The 16,693-nt window shown below is 47.2% G+C and overlaps 1 protein-coding gene across 1 annotated transcript; it reads left to right on the forward strand.

Moving 5' to 3' along the window:
- Window positions 1-8,024: 8,024 nt before the first annotated feature.
- Window positions 8,025-15,070, forward strand: slc12a9 (solute carrier family 12 member 9; the record flags this gene model as incomplete). Its single annotated transcript, XM_080013260.1, has 14 exons — window positions 8,025-8,102; window positions 8,655-8,949; window positions 9,063-9,197; window positions 9,303-9,440; window positions 9,542-9,841; window positions 9,982-10,089; window positions 10,173-10,284; window positions 10,530-10,687; window positions 11,193-11,275; window positions 12,480-12,604; window positions 12,692-12,884; window positions 13,015-13,189; window positions 13,929-14,075; window positions 14,163-15,070. Exons 2-14 carry the CDS (start codon window positions 8,724-8,726, stop codon window positions 15,068-15,070), a joined length of 2,808 nt encoding a protein of 935 aa, XP_079869386.1. The 5' UTR covers window positions 8,025-8,102; window positions 8,655-8,723.
- Between the last annotated feature and the right edge of the window lie 1,623 nt (window positions 15,071-16,693).

Below are 16,693 nucleotides of genomic sequence, written 5' to 3' on the forward strand. Positions count from 1 at the left end.
AATATTGATTATTGAACGCTGCGTGAAACGAGGGATGTGAAACCAGAAGGAGTGGTTCCCCGTGGCAACGGTCATTATTAACAGACATTATTCAGAAATAACTGGGCTGGTTGCCGCTATAGACCAATCAGAATGGAGTACTCCACTGAGCCGTGTAAGAATGTACTGTTTACATCGTAGTTTCCCTGTTATATCTGTAGTAAAGGCAAGTGTGGATGTTTGAACTAAGTCATAACAATAAAAAAAATGTCACATCTGGATCCCAGAGACTAAATCTTATCAAACGGGATCCGTTCCAAATTGGGGGTCCTTGTCTATCCTATTACTAACAATGATCTTATTTGATCTTATCTTGTCTTGTAGTTAGGGAGATTCAGTGCTGTAAGTGAAAACAACATTGAAGTTTAACTATTAAACATTTTGCAGGGGCCCCTGGGGGGCCCTGGACCACACGTTGAGAACCACTGCTCTACATCATTCAAATAAATCATCCCTTTGTCAAAGCATGTGTCCGTTCATGGGCCTGTGGTGATGTAAATCCACCCTGTACGTATATGGATGTGTCTAAAAGCAGAGGTTCAGTCCTGGGTCACAGTTGAAGCTCCTCGTAGTAATTACTCTCAATCCGACGTTCGCCATCCCCAGAGACCTGCACACGGGAGACATTCACTGTGAATTAGGCTGAGAGAGGAAGGGAGTCTGTCTGTCTGTCTTGTCTGTCTGTCTGTCTGTCTGTCTGTCTGTCTGTCTGTCTGTCTGCCACCCTGTCCGTCTCTCTCTCTCTCTCTTGTTGCTTGATGGGATTTCATATTTCTGATATTTGTCTGCCCACCACTCCAGGGTAATAAAGTATCTCCTGTCCGCATGGAGGTGTGGGAGTTTTTATTTTTAGCACCAGAGTTTGACTTTCTGGACCTTTGGTGTTACAGTTTGGTTCTATTGTCTGATACGGTGGATTGAAGTGTGTGTCTGAGTGTGTGCGTGTGAGTGTGAGTGTGAGTGTGTGTGTGCGTGTGTGTGTGTGTGCGTGCATTTGTGTGTGTGTGTGTGTTCCGCCCCCTCAGGCGGGGAGTGTTTGCGCCCCCCAGTCGGCGTTGGGACATCATAGCATTGTGATGATAGTATGACATCGGAACACAGGCATATAAGATAGCCAGACAGAAACGCGCGCAGACAATCAGATCACGCCTCAGACTCGGACTGAGAACTCCTTCCCACCCGCCTTGTCGTTGCCCTTGAGAAACCACAATCTATGAGTTTATTCATGCTATTGGTGTATGTATACAGTGTAGGAGCTATGAAAATTGTATCAACAGGTTATTTACATCTGCATTGAGACTGATCCTTAATCTGCATACTTCTGTACTGTTCCACAGTTTCACACCGCTTCCAACAAAGATACTCCTGAGCAGTGAGCTCCTGTCTCCGGGGACTTATTGGGAGAGTTTAGCCCCCTATATAGCCATGTACGTCTCCACGTGGTCAGAGTGAAAAGATTAAGTTCAACTCAAGGCATCGCGCGGCCTGGAAACAACTGAGTCACTCCTGCTGAGAGAAAGGATGACGGAACTCCCAGACCCCTTGGAACTCTCGAAACCCCAAGGCTCCACGGGACTCCTGGGCTCCAGCGGACAGCCTGGCTTGGAGGAAGTGGCCAGAAGGCCTGGACAGCAGTGGCAGTACAACGTTGACTGCGCAAGGCGAGCCCGGCAAGTCATCCAGCAATTCCTTCAAGTCGGCCAACAAGTCCGTTAAGTAGGCCAACAAATCCTTTAAGTCAGCCAACAAGTCCATTAAGTCGGCCAACAAGTCCATTAAGTAGGCCAACGAGTCTTTCAAGTCAGCCAACAAGTCCATTAAGTCGGCCAACAATTCCATTAAGTCGGCCAACAAGTCCTTCAAGTCAGCCAACAAGTCCATGAAGTTGGCCAACAAGTCCAATAAGTTGGCTAACAAGTCCATTTAGTCAACCAACAAGTCCTTAAAGTCAGCCAACAAGTCCATAAAGTTGACCCCACAAGTCCTTCAAGTCGGCCAACAAGTCCATTAAGACGGCCAACAAGTCAATTTAATCGGCCAATTAGTCCATTAAGTCGACCAACAAGTCAAGTCGGCCAACAAATTTTCATATTTAGGCCGGCTGTGCATCTACAGTTTTTATAGTTTCTCCAAATATTATGGCAGATCATGTTGTCTGGATCTATCATCGGGCCAATGGAGAAATTTCCTAAATAAAACCAATTCAGCAGAAAAGACAGATTGGTGCTTTTGGTCTGCTTTGCCCCTTCATAAGATGTTATTTCCGACTTTATTCACATATTCAATTTCAATGTAAAATGTCTTTCTAAGAGTCAGAAAAACTAGGTATTAGTATAGGTATATAACAATTAAAAAATTCAAATGACTTAAAAATTAAACAAGAATAAATTGGTCATATACAATAACTAATGAAGCAAAACTGACTCTGAGCCAAAAAGTCATACACAAAAAAAACAAAAAAACAAACCAAAAAAAAACAAACGTTTTTGTTTTTTTTCATTCAAAAGCCGCACCCAGTCCATCCCATGTGACAGGTTTTGTCGCCACTCGGGTGAGAAAGTGTGAGTGTGGAGTGTGAATGTAACAGCTGCACTAGACCATAATGTAGGCCAGGGTCTCAGGGGTCAGGGGGACAAAGGTGCATTCTGAATGGCAAAGATAAATAGATAGATGATAGATAGATAGATAGATAGATAGATAGATAGATAGATAGATAGATAGATAGATAGATAGATAGATAGATAGATAGATAGATAGATAGATAGATAGATAGATAGATAGATAGATAGATAGATAGATAGATAGATAGATAGATAGATAGATGGATGGATGGATGGAGAAAGAGAGAGAGAGAGAGAGAGAGAGACTAATTTTAATATTATACATCTTTAGATTTTTTTAAATAGTTTTCAAGGAAAATGTAATGTATAAAACTACATAATGAGTAATAATAAGTAATCATTTTGAGGGAGAGCAAGGAGGCATACAGGCAAAAGCCGGAGAGCAAGCTCCAGCAAAACAATGTGCGGCATGTGTGGTCAGGGATGAAAAAGATCACAGGCTTCAAGGTGAAGGGGGATCAGGCTGAGGGAAGTCTGGAGAGAGCCAAAGAGTTGAACGTGTTCTTCAACAGGTCCAGCACAGGTCCCTCAGCTGCCTTCTCCCCTACCCCCAGCCACACAGACCCCACACCCTCCCTACCCCCACAGCCGCTTCCCTCTCACACCTCCCTGGTGATCAAGACCACGGACTCACACTATGCCTCCCCTCACCCTACGAGCCCCCACCATGGACTTCAATTCGGGCCCATCAACACCTCCCCCGACGTCAAGAAACAAATAGCCCCCCTCTACCACCCACCTGTCTGTTTCCTGTAGTCAGGTGAAGAGACAGCTGGAGAGACTGCACCAGAGCAAGGCCTGAGCCAGGAGAAGGTTCCAGTGCTGTGGAAGACATCCTGCCTTGTTTCGGTACCTAAGATGCCTTAAGAAGTCTTTACCATCTGCCCTCAATGACTACAGACTGGTTGCCTTAACATCACACATCATGAAAGTCCTGGAGAGCCTGATACTGGCCCATCTCACACTCAGGTGAGCACCTCTCTGGACCCACTTCAGTTTGCCTACCACCCCAAGGTTGGAGTTGAAGACGTCATCATCTACCTGCTCCAGCCAGCCCACTCTCACCTGAACAAAGCAGGCAGCACTGTGAGAATCATGTTTTTGGATTTCTCCCGTGCTTTCAACACGATCCAGCCTGCAGTGCTGCGAGAGAAGCGCCAAGAGATGCAGGTGGACGCCTCCACAACCTCCTGGATTATTGATGACCTCACAGACGGACTCACCGTTTGTGCGGCTGAGGGAATGCGTGTCTGAGCAGGTGGTTAGCAACCCGGGAGCGCCGCAGGGGACTGTACTCTCACCTTTCCTCTTCAGCCTGTATACCTCAGACGTCCAATACAACTCGGAGTCCTGTTATCTGCAGAAATTTTTCGGATGGCTCTGCAGTTGTGGGGTGTATCACTGGTGGACAGGAGACAGAGTAGAGGGAACTGGTGGGACTGCTCTGGAGCCCCTAGAGCTGCTTGTGGAGAGATGTTGTTGATGTTGCACAAGCTGCTCAGCATCATGGACAACACTGCACACCCCCTACTCAAAGTTACTGGTCAGACAACAGGCACATGTCTTCTGCCAGAGGCTCCTTCAGCTCCGTTACAGGAGGTCATTCCTGCCAACCGCAATAACCACCTGCAATGACTCCGCCCTGTGCCAGGAGAGGGAACTCCTCCTCTGAATGGCAATGCACAAGGCACATTTTTACTTCACATTTAACTTCCCCCTTTAAGCTTAAGCTTGCACTAAATGAAATTATATTTTATTCTATTTATTTTTATATAGTACAGTAGTTATTTTATGTATATGTATGTATATGTACTGTATATACACATATTTATATATGTGTGTATCTGTATATGTGTGTATATATATATATATATATATATATATATATATATATACTGTATATATATCTGGACTGGACTATCTGGACTATACATACACACACTCTGGTGAAAAAGGCGAGGCAGTGTCTTTACCACCTCAGGCAGCTGAAGAAATTCAGGGTCTCGGTGAGAATCCTCAAGTCCTTCTGCTCCGGAGCAGTGGAGAGCATCCTGACGGGCAACATCACTGCCTGGTTTGGGAACTGCAGCGCTCAGGACAGGCGGGCCCTGCAGACGGTGGCGCGTTCAGCTCGACGTACCACTGGAACTACCCTCCCCTCCCTGCAGGACTTATACACCAGGAAGTGTAGTAGCAGAGCCCGCAGGATCATGAAGGATCCTCACCACCCCAACAACGGACTGTTCCAGCTGCTGCGGTCGGGCAAGCGCCTCCACAGCCACACAGCGAGAACAGAGAGACTGAGGCGGAGTTTCTTCCCGCAAGCCATGAGAACTGTCAACGCTGAACTCATCAGGGGTCCTCACTGCCTTACTGTACTGGATATTGCATACTGTACTAAATCCTCTATCACCGTACTGGGTTGTAGCATATTGTACTGCATACTGTATCACTGTACTGGGTTATAGAATACTGTACTGCATACTGTATCACTGTACTTGGTTATAGCATACTGTACTGCATACTGTATGACTGTCCTGGGTTACTGCATACTGTGCTGTATTGCTGTTCTGTTTGGTGTTACTGTATTTCTGTGCTGTACTGTTATATACTGTACTGTATATCTCTACACACACTGCCTCACTTTATTCACATGCCACTTTACTGCATATCTGTATATACAAAACGGCCTATTCCATATACATATACGTAGTCTATTCCATTTATTTCTATTTTGTACCCACACTCAGTATATTACCTTCAGACCATTATTTTATTTGATTTTATATAATTCTATTCACTAACGGAATTAAGTTTTAGGAATCAGTTACTGTGGTTTAGTTAATTAGTTAGGTAGTAATTCGCTTAACTGTTGTACTACATATGTATGATTGTATGTATATGTATGCGATAAATAAACATCTTGAATCTTGAATATGTGTATGTTTATATGTATGTGTGTATATATATATATGTATGCATGTGTATGTATGTATGTGTATATAGGTGAATGTGCATATGTGTATGTATGTCTGCATTGTGGAAGAAATTCTTCCGCAATGATCGGTGAAGTTAATCTGCCGAGAAAACAAAAACTGGGAATATTAAAGATATTTATTCTGCAGAATAAAGAGAAAGATTCAGTACTGCTCCAAAGCAGTGTTCTGACCAGTCTGCTCCTGCTTCTGACGAAGAAGGCTTTATACCTATGAGAGGTTGTGTACCTTTGGTCAGGTGTCATTTACAAGACAATGCCCCCTCAATCCTCCATTGATCAAATCAAATCAATCATTAGAGCTCATACAATGGGTCAACAGCCAAACTCAGGTCACAGGTACGCTCTGACATCATGCACACAATGCTCTGTCAAGTTACCCTTATCTCCACACAAGGTTGAGTCAGGATGAAATGTGATCTCATCTTTATACTACAATAGACATTGTTAGAAAGAGCAGTCTCTTCATATAAAACTCTGAGAGACTCATTTTAAAACCCAGAGGCAATGTGTTTTATAAGATAGGTAACATACGCAAAGGCAATTGTTCTATGTAAACCAGGTAAGACATCATTCAAATAGTTGATCATATGAATTTTTCTCTCACAGTATGTATGTATGTATGTATGTATGTATGTAAGATAAGATAAGATAAGATCAGAAAAACTTTTATTAGTCCCACAACGGGGAAATTTACATCGTTCCAGCAGAAAAAAGGGGACAGCAGAAAACAGAGAGCATATCAAGGTACACACTATAAACAATATAAAATATATAGAAAACATAAAAATAAAAAATCACCGTAAATATGAACCAGAGTAATTAAGTGTATTGCACATATCTCGACACATTGCACATCAGGGATTGCGCTTTCTTTTTTTCTTTTAATAAAAAATGTTCACGGTAGCCTATCGCTGAAGGAGCTCTCCAGTGCCATCAGAGTCTCATGCATGGGGTGGGATTCGTTCTCCATCATGGATGACAGCTTAGCCATCATCCCCCTTTCTCCCACCACCTGCACCGGGTCCAGGGGGCCCCCCAGGACAGAGCTGGCCTCCTTGATCAGTTTGTCAAGTCTCTTCCTGTCAGCTGTGGTGAGGCTGTTGCCCCAGCAGACCACTTCATAAAAGATGGCTGATGCCACCATGGTGTTGAAGAAGGTCCTCGGGGGAGCCCCCAGCACTCCAAAGGACCTAAGTCTTCCAAGCAGATGAAGTCTGCTCTGACCCTTCTTATCAAGTGTATGTATATATGTATATATATATACATACAGAATATACACTGTACAGTATATATATATATATTTACATGTTCGTATACAGATACAGATATATATAATACAGATATCCTCTCTGGAGCTCTGGAGAAGGACAGAAAGTGGTTTGAGTTTAATGTGAGTACATTATAGTGTATATACTGTATATATGTATATACAGTATATATAAATATATATATACATTGCATACAGTTAATATACAGTATATACTGTATATATAGTGTATATATATATTCAGTGTATATACTGTATATTTGTTCATATATACACTATATACACTATATAAATACTTATATACAGTGTATATAATGTGTATATATATATATGTGTGTGTATGTGTATATATGTATTTATATATATATATATATATGTATATATATGTATATATGTTTGTATGTATGTATGTATATATATATATATATATACACACACACACACACACACACACATTTATATATATATATAGAGAGAGAGCGAGAGAGGGAGATATATACATATACATATATATATATTTTTTTTTTCGGCTGCTCCCGTTAGGGGTCGCCACATAAAGTAATTCATTCAAAAACAACCTGCCACATCGTGTGTGTTTTTATAAATGATGTTTTGTTTTGTCATGTTTGTCATTGCTGGCTGCAACACCGGAATTTAGCTTTGGGGATCAACAAAGTATATTTTTTTAAAATCTCATTTATTTTATAAATAGCAACAAAGATCCCTGATCCGCATTGAATCGTCTCTTTCCTTATTTCTGCGCAGACAAGGAAAATGTAGCGACGTCACGTGTGACGTCAGACACGCCCGTCGCCCAGAACTCTGCTGCCGCGCAGAGGGGGCGTGGCCAGTCCAAAGCCCGCCCCGCCCCCGACACGTGACCCCGGCCTCCCGACCCCGCCTCCTCCCCGGGCGGTTACGTTGAGCTGTTATCCCGTGACACCAGCACCGGCCCGGACGCCGAGCTGAGCCGTGCCGTGCCGAGCCGAGCCGCGCCGAGCCGAGCCGCGCCGCGCCGCGCCGCCCGGCCGCTTGCCCGAACGAGCCACTTCCCGTTCCGCCGGTTCCGTGTTGGGCAGCGAGGCGTAAACTTCGACCGGATTCGAACGCAGCGCAGCGCGCAGTCTCCGCTGCCGCAAGGTCCGCGGAGCGACGTTTGCGTCCAGCGGACAAGCGGGTAAAACCCGCCTGAGAGATTTGGTTTAATTGGAACGTTCTCTCCCACAGCAGCGCGACGCAAATTGCAAGAACACAGGTTTCAAACCCGCGGGACAGTGTGTGTTTAGCGCCCTATTCATCTAGGAAGCTGCAGCCTCTCTGGTCCCTCTGGGTCCAGGCTTCACAGCTGAGCTTCGGTATTTTTATGTTTTCCTGCGTGTGCCTGTACGATACGTGACAACTTTGTTTATGTTAAAATTATTATTATTATTATTATTATTATTATTATTTAATTCTTATTATTATCTTCCTTTCAATAATTATATTCTAATATTTGGCATTCACATAATCTGTTTCTTGATTGGCACAAGTTTATCAAGCCTCCTATAGATATGGATAGACTATAGTGTATATAGTACAAAAATGCTTCATGCTTTGTTTTGTTTTTTTGTATTATGTATTTTGTTTAATAGGGTCAGAGTTATTGGCCTGAGTTTATGGAATACAGCCTATATAGACATGTATGTACAGTTTGAAACCTGTTGCCATGTTCTTTTTTCTTTGTTCACAGGGTAGTTGAGAGGAAGTGACTCACACACACCCACACACACACACACACACACACAGCAGATAACACACCATGTCCAGCGAACACACACCCCTGTTGGACCCTGAGGTGTGTGGTCTGTCCGTGGGCCTGGCGGTGTGCGGCATGGGGCCCGAGACGGCCCCGGCTCCTGGCCCGGACCCCGGCCCGGACTCCCCCGACGTGCCCAAGAAGGAGTCCCGGAAGTTAAACACCTTCTTCGGGGTGATGGTGCCGACCATCCTCTCCATGTTCAGCATCGTGCTCTTCCTCAGGAGCGGTGAGTGCCAAAGCGTGCGAGGCCCGGGTCCCTCCGGGAGCCTCCGGGAGCTTCCGGGGGCCTCCGGGGGCTGGAGCCGAAACTGGTGACCCTGATACCCTCCTCCGTTGCAGGGTTTGTGGTGGGCCACGCCGGGCTCCTCCAGGGCCTGTTGATGCTGGTGGTGGCCTACACCATCATCTCCCTCACCATCCTGTCCATCTGTGCCATTTCAACCAACGGTGCGATAAAAGGAGGTGGAGCCTATTGTATCCTCAGTGTAAATCATCCTTTTCCTTTCTGGGTTCATGGCTATGACACGTGGGAAATGCTCTAAATGTGGGGAAACAAGCTCCTTGACCAAAAGCCTTGAGACATGATAAGCCGCTCACTGGGTCCAGAGTTTGGAGGAAGCATCGGTCTGATGTTCTTCTTGGCCAAGGTGTGCGCCTGTGGGGTCTACGTCCTGGGGCTGGTGGAGGCCATACTGGATGTGTTTGGCGTGGATCCCGGTTGGTATCCCAACTCCTGAAGAGTGTTCTCCTTTATTTATTTTTCCTCTTCTGTTCTTGTTGATTCTCCGTTTTTCTTTCCCCGGTTCCCCCTCTGTCAGAGTTGTCCGCGCCTGGGGTCCGCGCGCTCCCTGTCGGGTACTGGTACACGGTGCTGTATTCCTCCGTGGTGCTCCTGCTGTGTCTGGTGGTGTGTCTGGTGGGCGCGCACATCTACGCCCGCACAGCCTTCATCATCCTGCTGGTGGTCAACGTCACCTTGCTCTCCATCGTCATCAGCCCCCTGGCGGTCAAGCCCCGGGACTGGGTCATCAGTCGCCCGGGACCTGGAAACCTGACGTCCCGCTACAACGTCAGCTACACCGGCTTCAACGCCACCACGCTGAGGAGCAACCTGGGCCGTGAGTGCGGGGGGACGGGCGGGGGCCCCCCCGGGGGGTGGGGGTGGGGCATGTCAAAGTACGGTATGCAAAACTGAAGGCAGAGAGCGGTCTAAATCTGGAGGCGTCTCTCGTCATCTTTCCTCATTCTGCTCCCCCAGCCGGATACTCGCTGGACTACAGCACCAACACCGTCACCTCCTTCGCCACCGTGTTCGCCGTCATGTTCACCAGCTGCACGGGGATCATGGCCGGAGCCAACATGTCAGGTGGGGACTCGGGGCACTTCCTGATACGCGTGGGGTCATGGCCGTATGTTAATGTGTCTTTCATTCCATCTCTCTTCCTGAAGGGGAGCTGAAGACCCCTAGTGTTTCCATCCCTAAAGGCACCATCTCTGCCGTCCTTTACACCTTCATAGTCTATGTGATCCTCTTCCTCCTGGTCAGCTCCACCTGTGAAAGGTCCGACACGACCTCAGCTGACATTTTGAAATGAAAACCGTGAATGAAAACCGTTTGGTGGAAAACACTGCTTCATAGTGACTTGTATTGTGTGTGTGTGTGTGTGTGTGTGTGTGTGTGTGTGTGTGTGTGTGTGTGTGTGTGTGTGTGTGTGTGTCTGTGTGTGTCTGTGTGTGTCTGTGTGTGTGTGTGTGTGTGTGTGTGTGTGTGGTTCCTTTTCTCTCTGTGTTTCTCGTTTGCCGAAGGGCCCTTTTGATTCAGGATTACGGGTTCTTGAAGCAGATCAACATCTGGCCTCCGTTCGTCATCATCGGGATCTACTGCGCCTCCCTGTCGGCCGCCATGAGCTCCATGATCGGGGCGTCGCGGATCCTCCACGCGCTGGCGCTGGACGAGCTGTTTGGTAACTTATCACGGGGTGTTTTCTGTTTCAATCCATGTGAATTAATATTCGCAACCTCTACGTTCAGTGGAGTTGTCACCTTGAAGTACTCCTTTGATGTGGCCGGAATTGAATTAGCTGAAATATGTGCATTCAAAGGCACTTAAATCGAATAGAATAATAAACCATTTAATTACATTTGCGTGATCCAATTTGCCAGGGCATCTGCCGGGCCAACAGCCATGCACGTGGACCACGCGGGGGGTGAACGGGGGATATTTGGGGAATATGTTGGTCGGTGTTGGGGAGGGAGAGAGAGTCCTTGAAATCTTATGGAGGGGGCTCTGCAGAACATTTCTTTCTTTTTATTTTTTTTAATACCACCAGGTAGTTTGGGCCTTTTGAATCGCAGTCATTCAGTCATTCAGTAGTTGTTTGTTGTTGAAATTGTATCATGAAATTGAAAGCGCTTCACACTTAAAAACCCTGTTCCAACTGTTTGGACCTTTCTACTTCCCCCTCACAGGATTGCCGCTCGCTCCAGCCGCCATCAAGTCCAGCTCAGGGAATCCATGGATGGCTGTGGTTTACACATGGGCTCTGGCACAGGTACAGAAATGGAGCATCCAGTGTGTGTGTCCAGTGTGTGTGTCCAGTGTGTGTGTCCAGTGTGTGTGTCCAGTGTGTGTGTCCAGTGTGCGCGTGTCCAGTGTGCGCGTGTGTAGTGTGCGCGTGTCCAGTGTGCGTGTGTCCAGTGTGTGTGTCCAGTGTGCGCGTGTCCAGTGTTGTCAGTGTGTGTGTCCAGTGTGTGTTGTCCGTGTGCATATCCAATGTGCATGTTGTCAGTGTGCGTGTTGTCAGTGCGTGTGTCCAGTGTGCGTGTGTCCAGTGTGCATGTGTCCAGTGTGCGTGTGTCCAGTTTGCGTGTGTCCAGTGTGCATGTGTCCAGTGTGCCTGTCCAGTGTGTGCATGTCCAGTGTGTGCGTCCAGTGTGCACGTCCAGTGTGCACGTCCAGTGTGCACGTCCAGTGTGCACGTCCAGTGTGCGTGTTGTCACTGTGCGTCCAGTGTGCGTGTGTCCAGTGTACATGTGTCCAGTGTGTGATGTCCAGTGTGCTGTCTGTGTGCATGTCCAATGTGTGTCCAGTGTGCGTGTTGTCAGTGTGTTTTGTCAGTGTGCGCGTTGTCAGTGTGTGTCCAGTGTGCGTGTGTCCAGTGTGCGTGTTGTCAGTGTGTGTCCAGTGTGCATGTGTCCAGTGTACATGTGTCCAGTGTGCGTGTCCAGTGTGCTGTCTGTGTGCATGTCCAATGTGCATGTCCAATGTGTGTCCAGTGTGCGTGTTGTCAGTGTGCGCGTTGTCAGTGTGTGTCCAGTGTGCGTGTGTCCAGTGTGCGTGTTGTCAGTGTGTGTCCAGTGTGCGTGTTGTCAGTGTGTGTCCAGTGTGCATGTGTCCAGTGTGCATGTGTCCAGTGTGTGTGTCCAGTGTGCTGTCTGTGTGCATGTCCAATGTGCATGTCCGGTGTGTGTCCAGTGTGCCTGTTGTCAGTGCGTGTCCAGTGTTTGTGTCCAGTGTTTGTGTCCAGTGTTTGTGTCCAGTGTTTGTGTCCAGTGTTTGTGTCCAGTGTTTGTGTCCAGTGTGCATGTGTCCAGTGTTTGTGTCAAATGTGCATGTGTCCAGTGTGCGTTGTCAGTGTGCGTTGTCAGTGTGCGTGTCCAGTGTGCGTTGTCAGTGTGCGTGTCCGGTGTGTGTTGTCAGTGTGTGTGTCCAGTGTGTTTGCCCAGTGTGTGATGATGTTTTGCCGTGTCTCACAGTGTGTGGTGTTTGCCGGCCAGCTCAATGCCGTGGCCGGGCTGGTCACAGTTTTCTACCTGCTTGCCTACGCCGCTGTTGACTTGGCCTGCTTGGCTCTTGAATGGGCATCAGCCCCGAATTTTAGGTAATTATAGATCGGGCGTACTCAAAAGTTTTCCACTTCTGAATCCGAAACAAGTCCTTGACCTCTCTGCTCTGTCCTCTCTGTCAGACCCACCTTCCAGGTCTTCTCCTGGCACACGTGTCTGCTGGGAATCATGAGCTGCCTTGTGATGATGTTTGTCATCAACCCTGCGTACTCCTCGGCCAGCATCATCATCCTCCTGCTGCTGCTGCTCTTCCTCCACTACCGAGCGCCCACCAGCAGCTGGGGCTACATCAGCCAGGCGCTCATCTTCCACCAGGTTTCCTGACACGCACACGCACACGCACGCGCGCGCACACACACACACACACACACACACACACACACACACACACACACACACACACACACACACTCACACACACCAACCTTTCAGTGTCTTTCTTCAGGTTCGTAAGTATCTGCTTATGCTGGACGTGAGGAAGGACCACGTGAAGTTCTGGAGGCCGCAGGTACTGCTGATGGTGGCCAACCCTCGCTCCTCGTGCCAGCTCATCCTCTTCGTCAACCAGCTGAAGAAGGGGGGGCTGTTTGTGCTGGGCCACGTGCAGCTGGGAGATCTGGGTAATGTTTCCAGCGCTGCTCTGGGTTTGGTCCGTTTCCAGCCGAGAGTATTAAATTAGCGTTCTTATCTTTCGAGCCATTTGTCATTGTGAGTGCACATGGTGAGCTGCTCTCCGATCCCGGCTCTTTCGAACATCAGAATTTTCCTCCTTTATTCTAAAGTGCCTAAATATTATCAATAATAATAGTAAAATGCTTGGCTCTGGTAATGCAGGCGGCGTTTACACAATCCCATCTCCCTGTTTATTTGGGCAATGCATTCTGTTCAATCGGTCCAATAAATTCATTTCCTGTTTTGTTCCAGTGCCTGAATCACACAGCCGTGCGAGCAGAGTCTATAGTGCAATAGTCTTTCATAAACATCTTCTGTGATTTCTTGCTTATTTTTTATTTTTTTGCATCTGCAACCTGTTTTGAGTGAATTTTATAATAAAGCTTTAAATGTTCAGGGCCAACCAACCATACAACCTGCTTATTCATTCAAATGCATTTTACCTAAAATTGGATTGGATTTGACTCAGAAGATACGCCTTGGGAGTGTTAAAAGGGGAGGTGGAATGTCTCCTACACAATGGGTTTGCTTAAACCCTGTTTTAGTCCGTGGAGTTCACCATCGCCTCTCATCCAGGAGTCTTTGACCTCTGGTCACGTTAAAGCCACAACTCGCACAGAAACGATCATCAGAGTTGTTTTATTTCACGTGGTATAATGTTGACTGTCTCCTGGTTCTGCCTTCCAGACACACTGCCTTCAGACCCGGTCCAGCAACAGTACAACTTCTGGCTGAGTCTGGTGGACAAGCTGGGCGTGAAGGCCTTCGTGGACCTGACCCTGTCCCTGTCCGTCCGTCAGGGAACGCAGCATCTGCTGCGCATTACAGGCCTCGGTGAGACGCTGTTCCTGTCTCGCCGCACAACACCTCTCACAACGTCGTCCTTTATGTGTTTTTGTTTTTGTGCTGTTCCTTTTTAAGGCGGAATGAAGCCCAACACCCTGGTCTTGGGCTTTTACGACAGCTGCTGCCCCGAGGACTACTTCCTGCAGGATGCCGCCTTCTGTCACTCGGCGACGGGAAGCGGGGACGCGGAGAGCTGCAACTTCGGGGTGGACCTGCCGTCGCTGCAGGCCCACTTCCCCCCCGTCCGCCACGTGGAGAGCCACCGCTGGCTGTCGCCGCAGGAGTACGTGGGCATCATCTCAGACGCCATCAAGATGAACAAGAACGTGTGCCTGGGACGCTACTTCTTCCAGCTGGAGGGCGAGGGCAAGGACAGCAAGGTGGACGGCGCCGAGCGCACCATCGACGTGTGGCCCCTCAACCTGCTGCAGCCGAGCGGCGGCGACCGCGTGGACGTGTGCAGCCTCTTCCTCCTGCAGATGGCGTGCGTCCTGAACATGTCCACCAGGTGGCGCCACGCCAGGATGAGGATCTTCCTGAACGTGGAGACGGAGTCCGACGAGCAGGGCTGGGCGGTCGACGAGGAGACCTTCCGCGACCTGCTGAGGAAGCTGCGGATCCGAGCCACCATCAAGATCGTGTCGTGGGACTCGGCGGTGCGCTGCTGCCGTGAGGGGGCGGGGGATAACCCCGGGGGGGGGGATGGTCTGGTGGCGGGGGGTGGCCGGGGGGAGGAGCACGCGGAGAAGGAGGGCTCCGAGGCGACGGCCCGGGTTCTCCCCGAGGAGTTCCTGTCGGCGGTGAACCTCCTGCTGGTGCAGCACAGCTCCCAAGCGGCCGTGCGCTTCCTGTACCTGCCCCGCCCCCCGGCGCCGCCCAGCCAGAGCCAGCGCTACTTGGCTCAGCTGGAGGCCCTGACTCAGGGCTTGGGCCCGACGCTGCTGATCCACGGCGTCACCCCGGTCACGTGCACCGACCTTTGAGCTGAGAGCTTGTCTCTCTTTCCTGTTACTAACATTTCAGTGGATGCTCCGAACAGGAAGCACTGCTGCTCTCCACTGTCAAATACATCGTCTTTCCTTTTTTTTTTTTTTTTTTTTTTTTTTTGCTTACATATTTTATCGGGGAAAAGACAATAACCATTTAATGACTGTCTCTTTTTTTTTTTTCTTTTTCTTGGTGTTGTTGATTTTGCCTCTCTTTTCACCGTGGCTCGGAGAGAATGTTACTAACACGTCCACTTGTGGTGGTAGCTTCACACAGGTCACTTCATTTTGGAACCAGGACTATTCACCGCACTCTCCAGAACAAAAGAAGTTTTGAGTTAAACGGGTGCGTGAGTCTATATGTGTATATATGGATATTATATAATGATAGACTTGGAATGATATTTGCTACTACAGGGAAATAGTTTTCTGCTTCTTGGTTTTTCTGATGATGCTGCACTAATGTAAGTTCCTCTTTCCTCTATCAAATGCAGTAGTATCCTCCTAATGTCTTATTATACCTGAACAATACTAGGACACAATGAACCACCCTCTCCCCATGCTTTCCTCTTTAATAAGTTGTTATTATTATTATTATTATTATTATTATCTTCTGAATACCATAAAGGGAACTGTAATTACTAAATTAAAAGGTTTTTGGTTTTTATGTGTGATCACGGTGCTTTGCGGCGGAGCTTCGTGCGTCGCGTGCCTAGTCCCTGTCCCGGATCCCGGTCCTGGTCCGTGCACGCTGGGACTCAGTGATGATGACATCACAGCATGTTCGATGCAGGGAGGCCCCCGGATGAAAATACTGTCGATCTTCATCCATCTCACGATGCCGTAGGAAACAGGGTGTAGCTCGTAAGCAAAACATGGTTTTCCACCTGCGTCACTTCAGGTAGAAACAAACAAAGACAAGAACAAGGAGAGGTGGGAGAAGGTAATCTATAATAAAAAGGTGAGTGAAGAAAAGATGTGTTTTGTGATAACAACATCAAGGCTACTCTGGACTTAGGACAGTGAGATGAATGGATGTGGAATTAAGGTTTCTGTTGTGCAACACAAATAAACAAACCCGTGCGCACACACACACACACACACACATGGTACGGCACTTTAATTGGCTGCATTCACTGTGACGGCCTTTTTTACTCAAAGTTGTATTCTTACCAAAGCCATGGGACAGGCAGGTTCAAATCTTTTAGTGTTATTTTAACATTCGGACCACATCTTTTTTTTTTTTTTTTTTACTGTAATGAATGATCTTTTTAAATTTAGAGAATTTTTCCTGATTCGCACATTTTCAGTGAATTTATATAATAAATTGATAGTCAAATTAGGAAGCAAGGGGCTACATTTTAGTAAATCCTCATCTAAAGTCAGATATTGGCATTTTGGTGGAGTTGTGAGATGTCACATTAGAAAATGATACACAAGAAATTTCATAAACTGTTCATTTGATCTTTGATTTTTTGGATAATTGAATAAGTTCACCCCTAAGAATCAGTAGAATATAGATATATTTAATGGCATTCAGGTAAGCTAGGTCTCTAACTATACATTATTATTATAAAACTCACTTTTATAATATTTATAATTCTAATATAAAACTGCCAG

This window comes from Zeus faber, assembly GCF_960531495.2.
Source record: "Zeus faber genome assembly, chromosome: 14".
Lineage (NCBI taxonomy): Eukaryota > Metazoa > Chordata > Actinopteri > Zeiformes > Zeidae > Zeus > Zeus faber.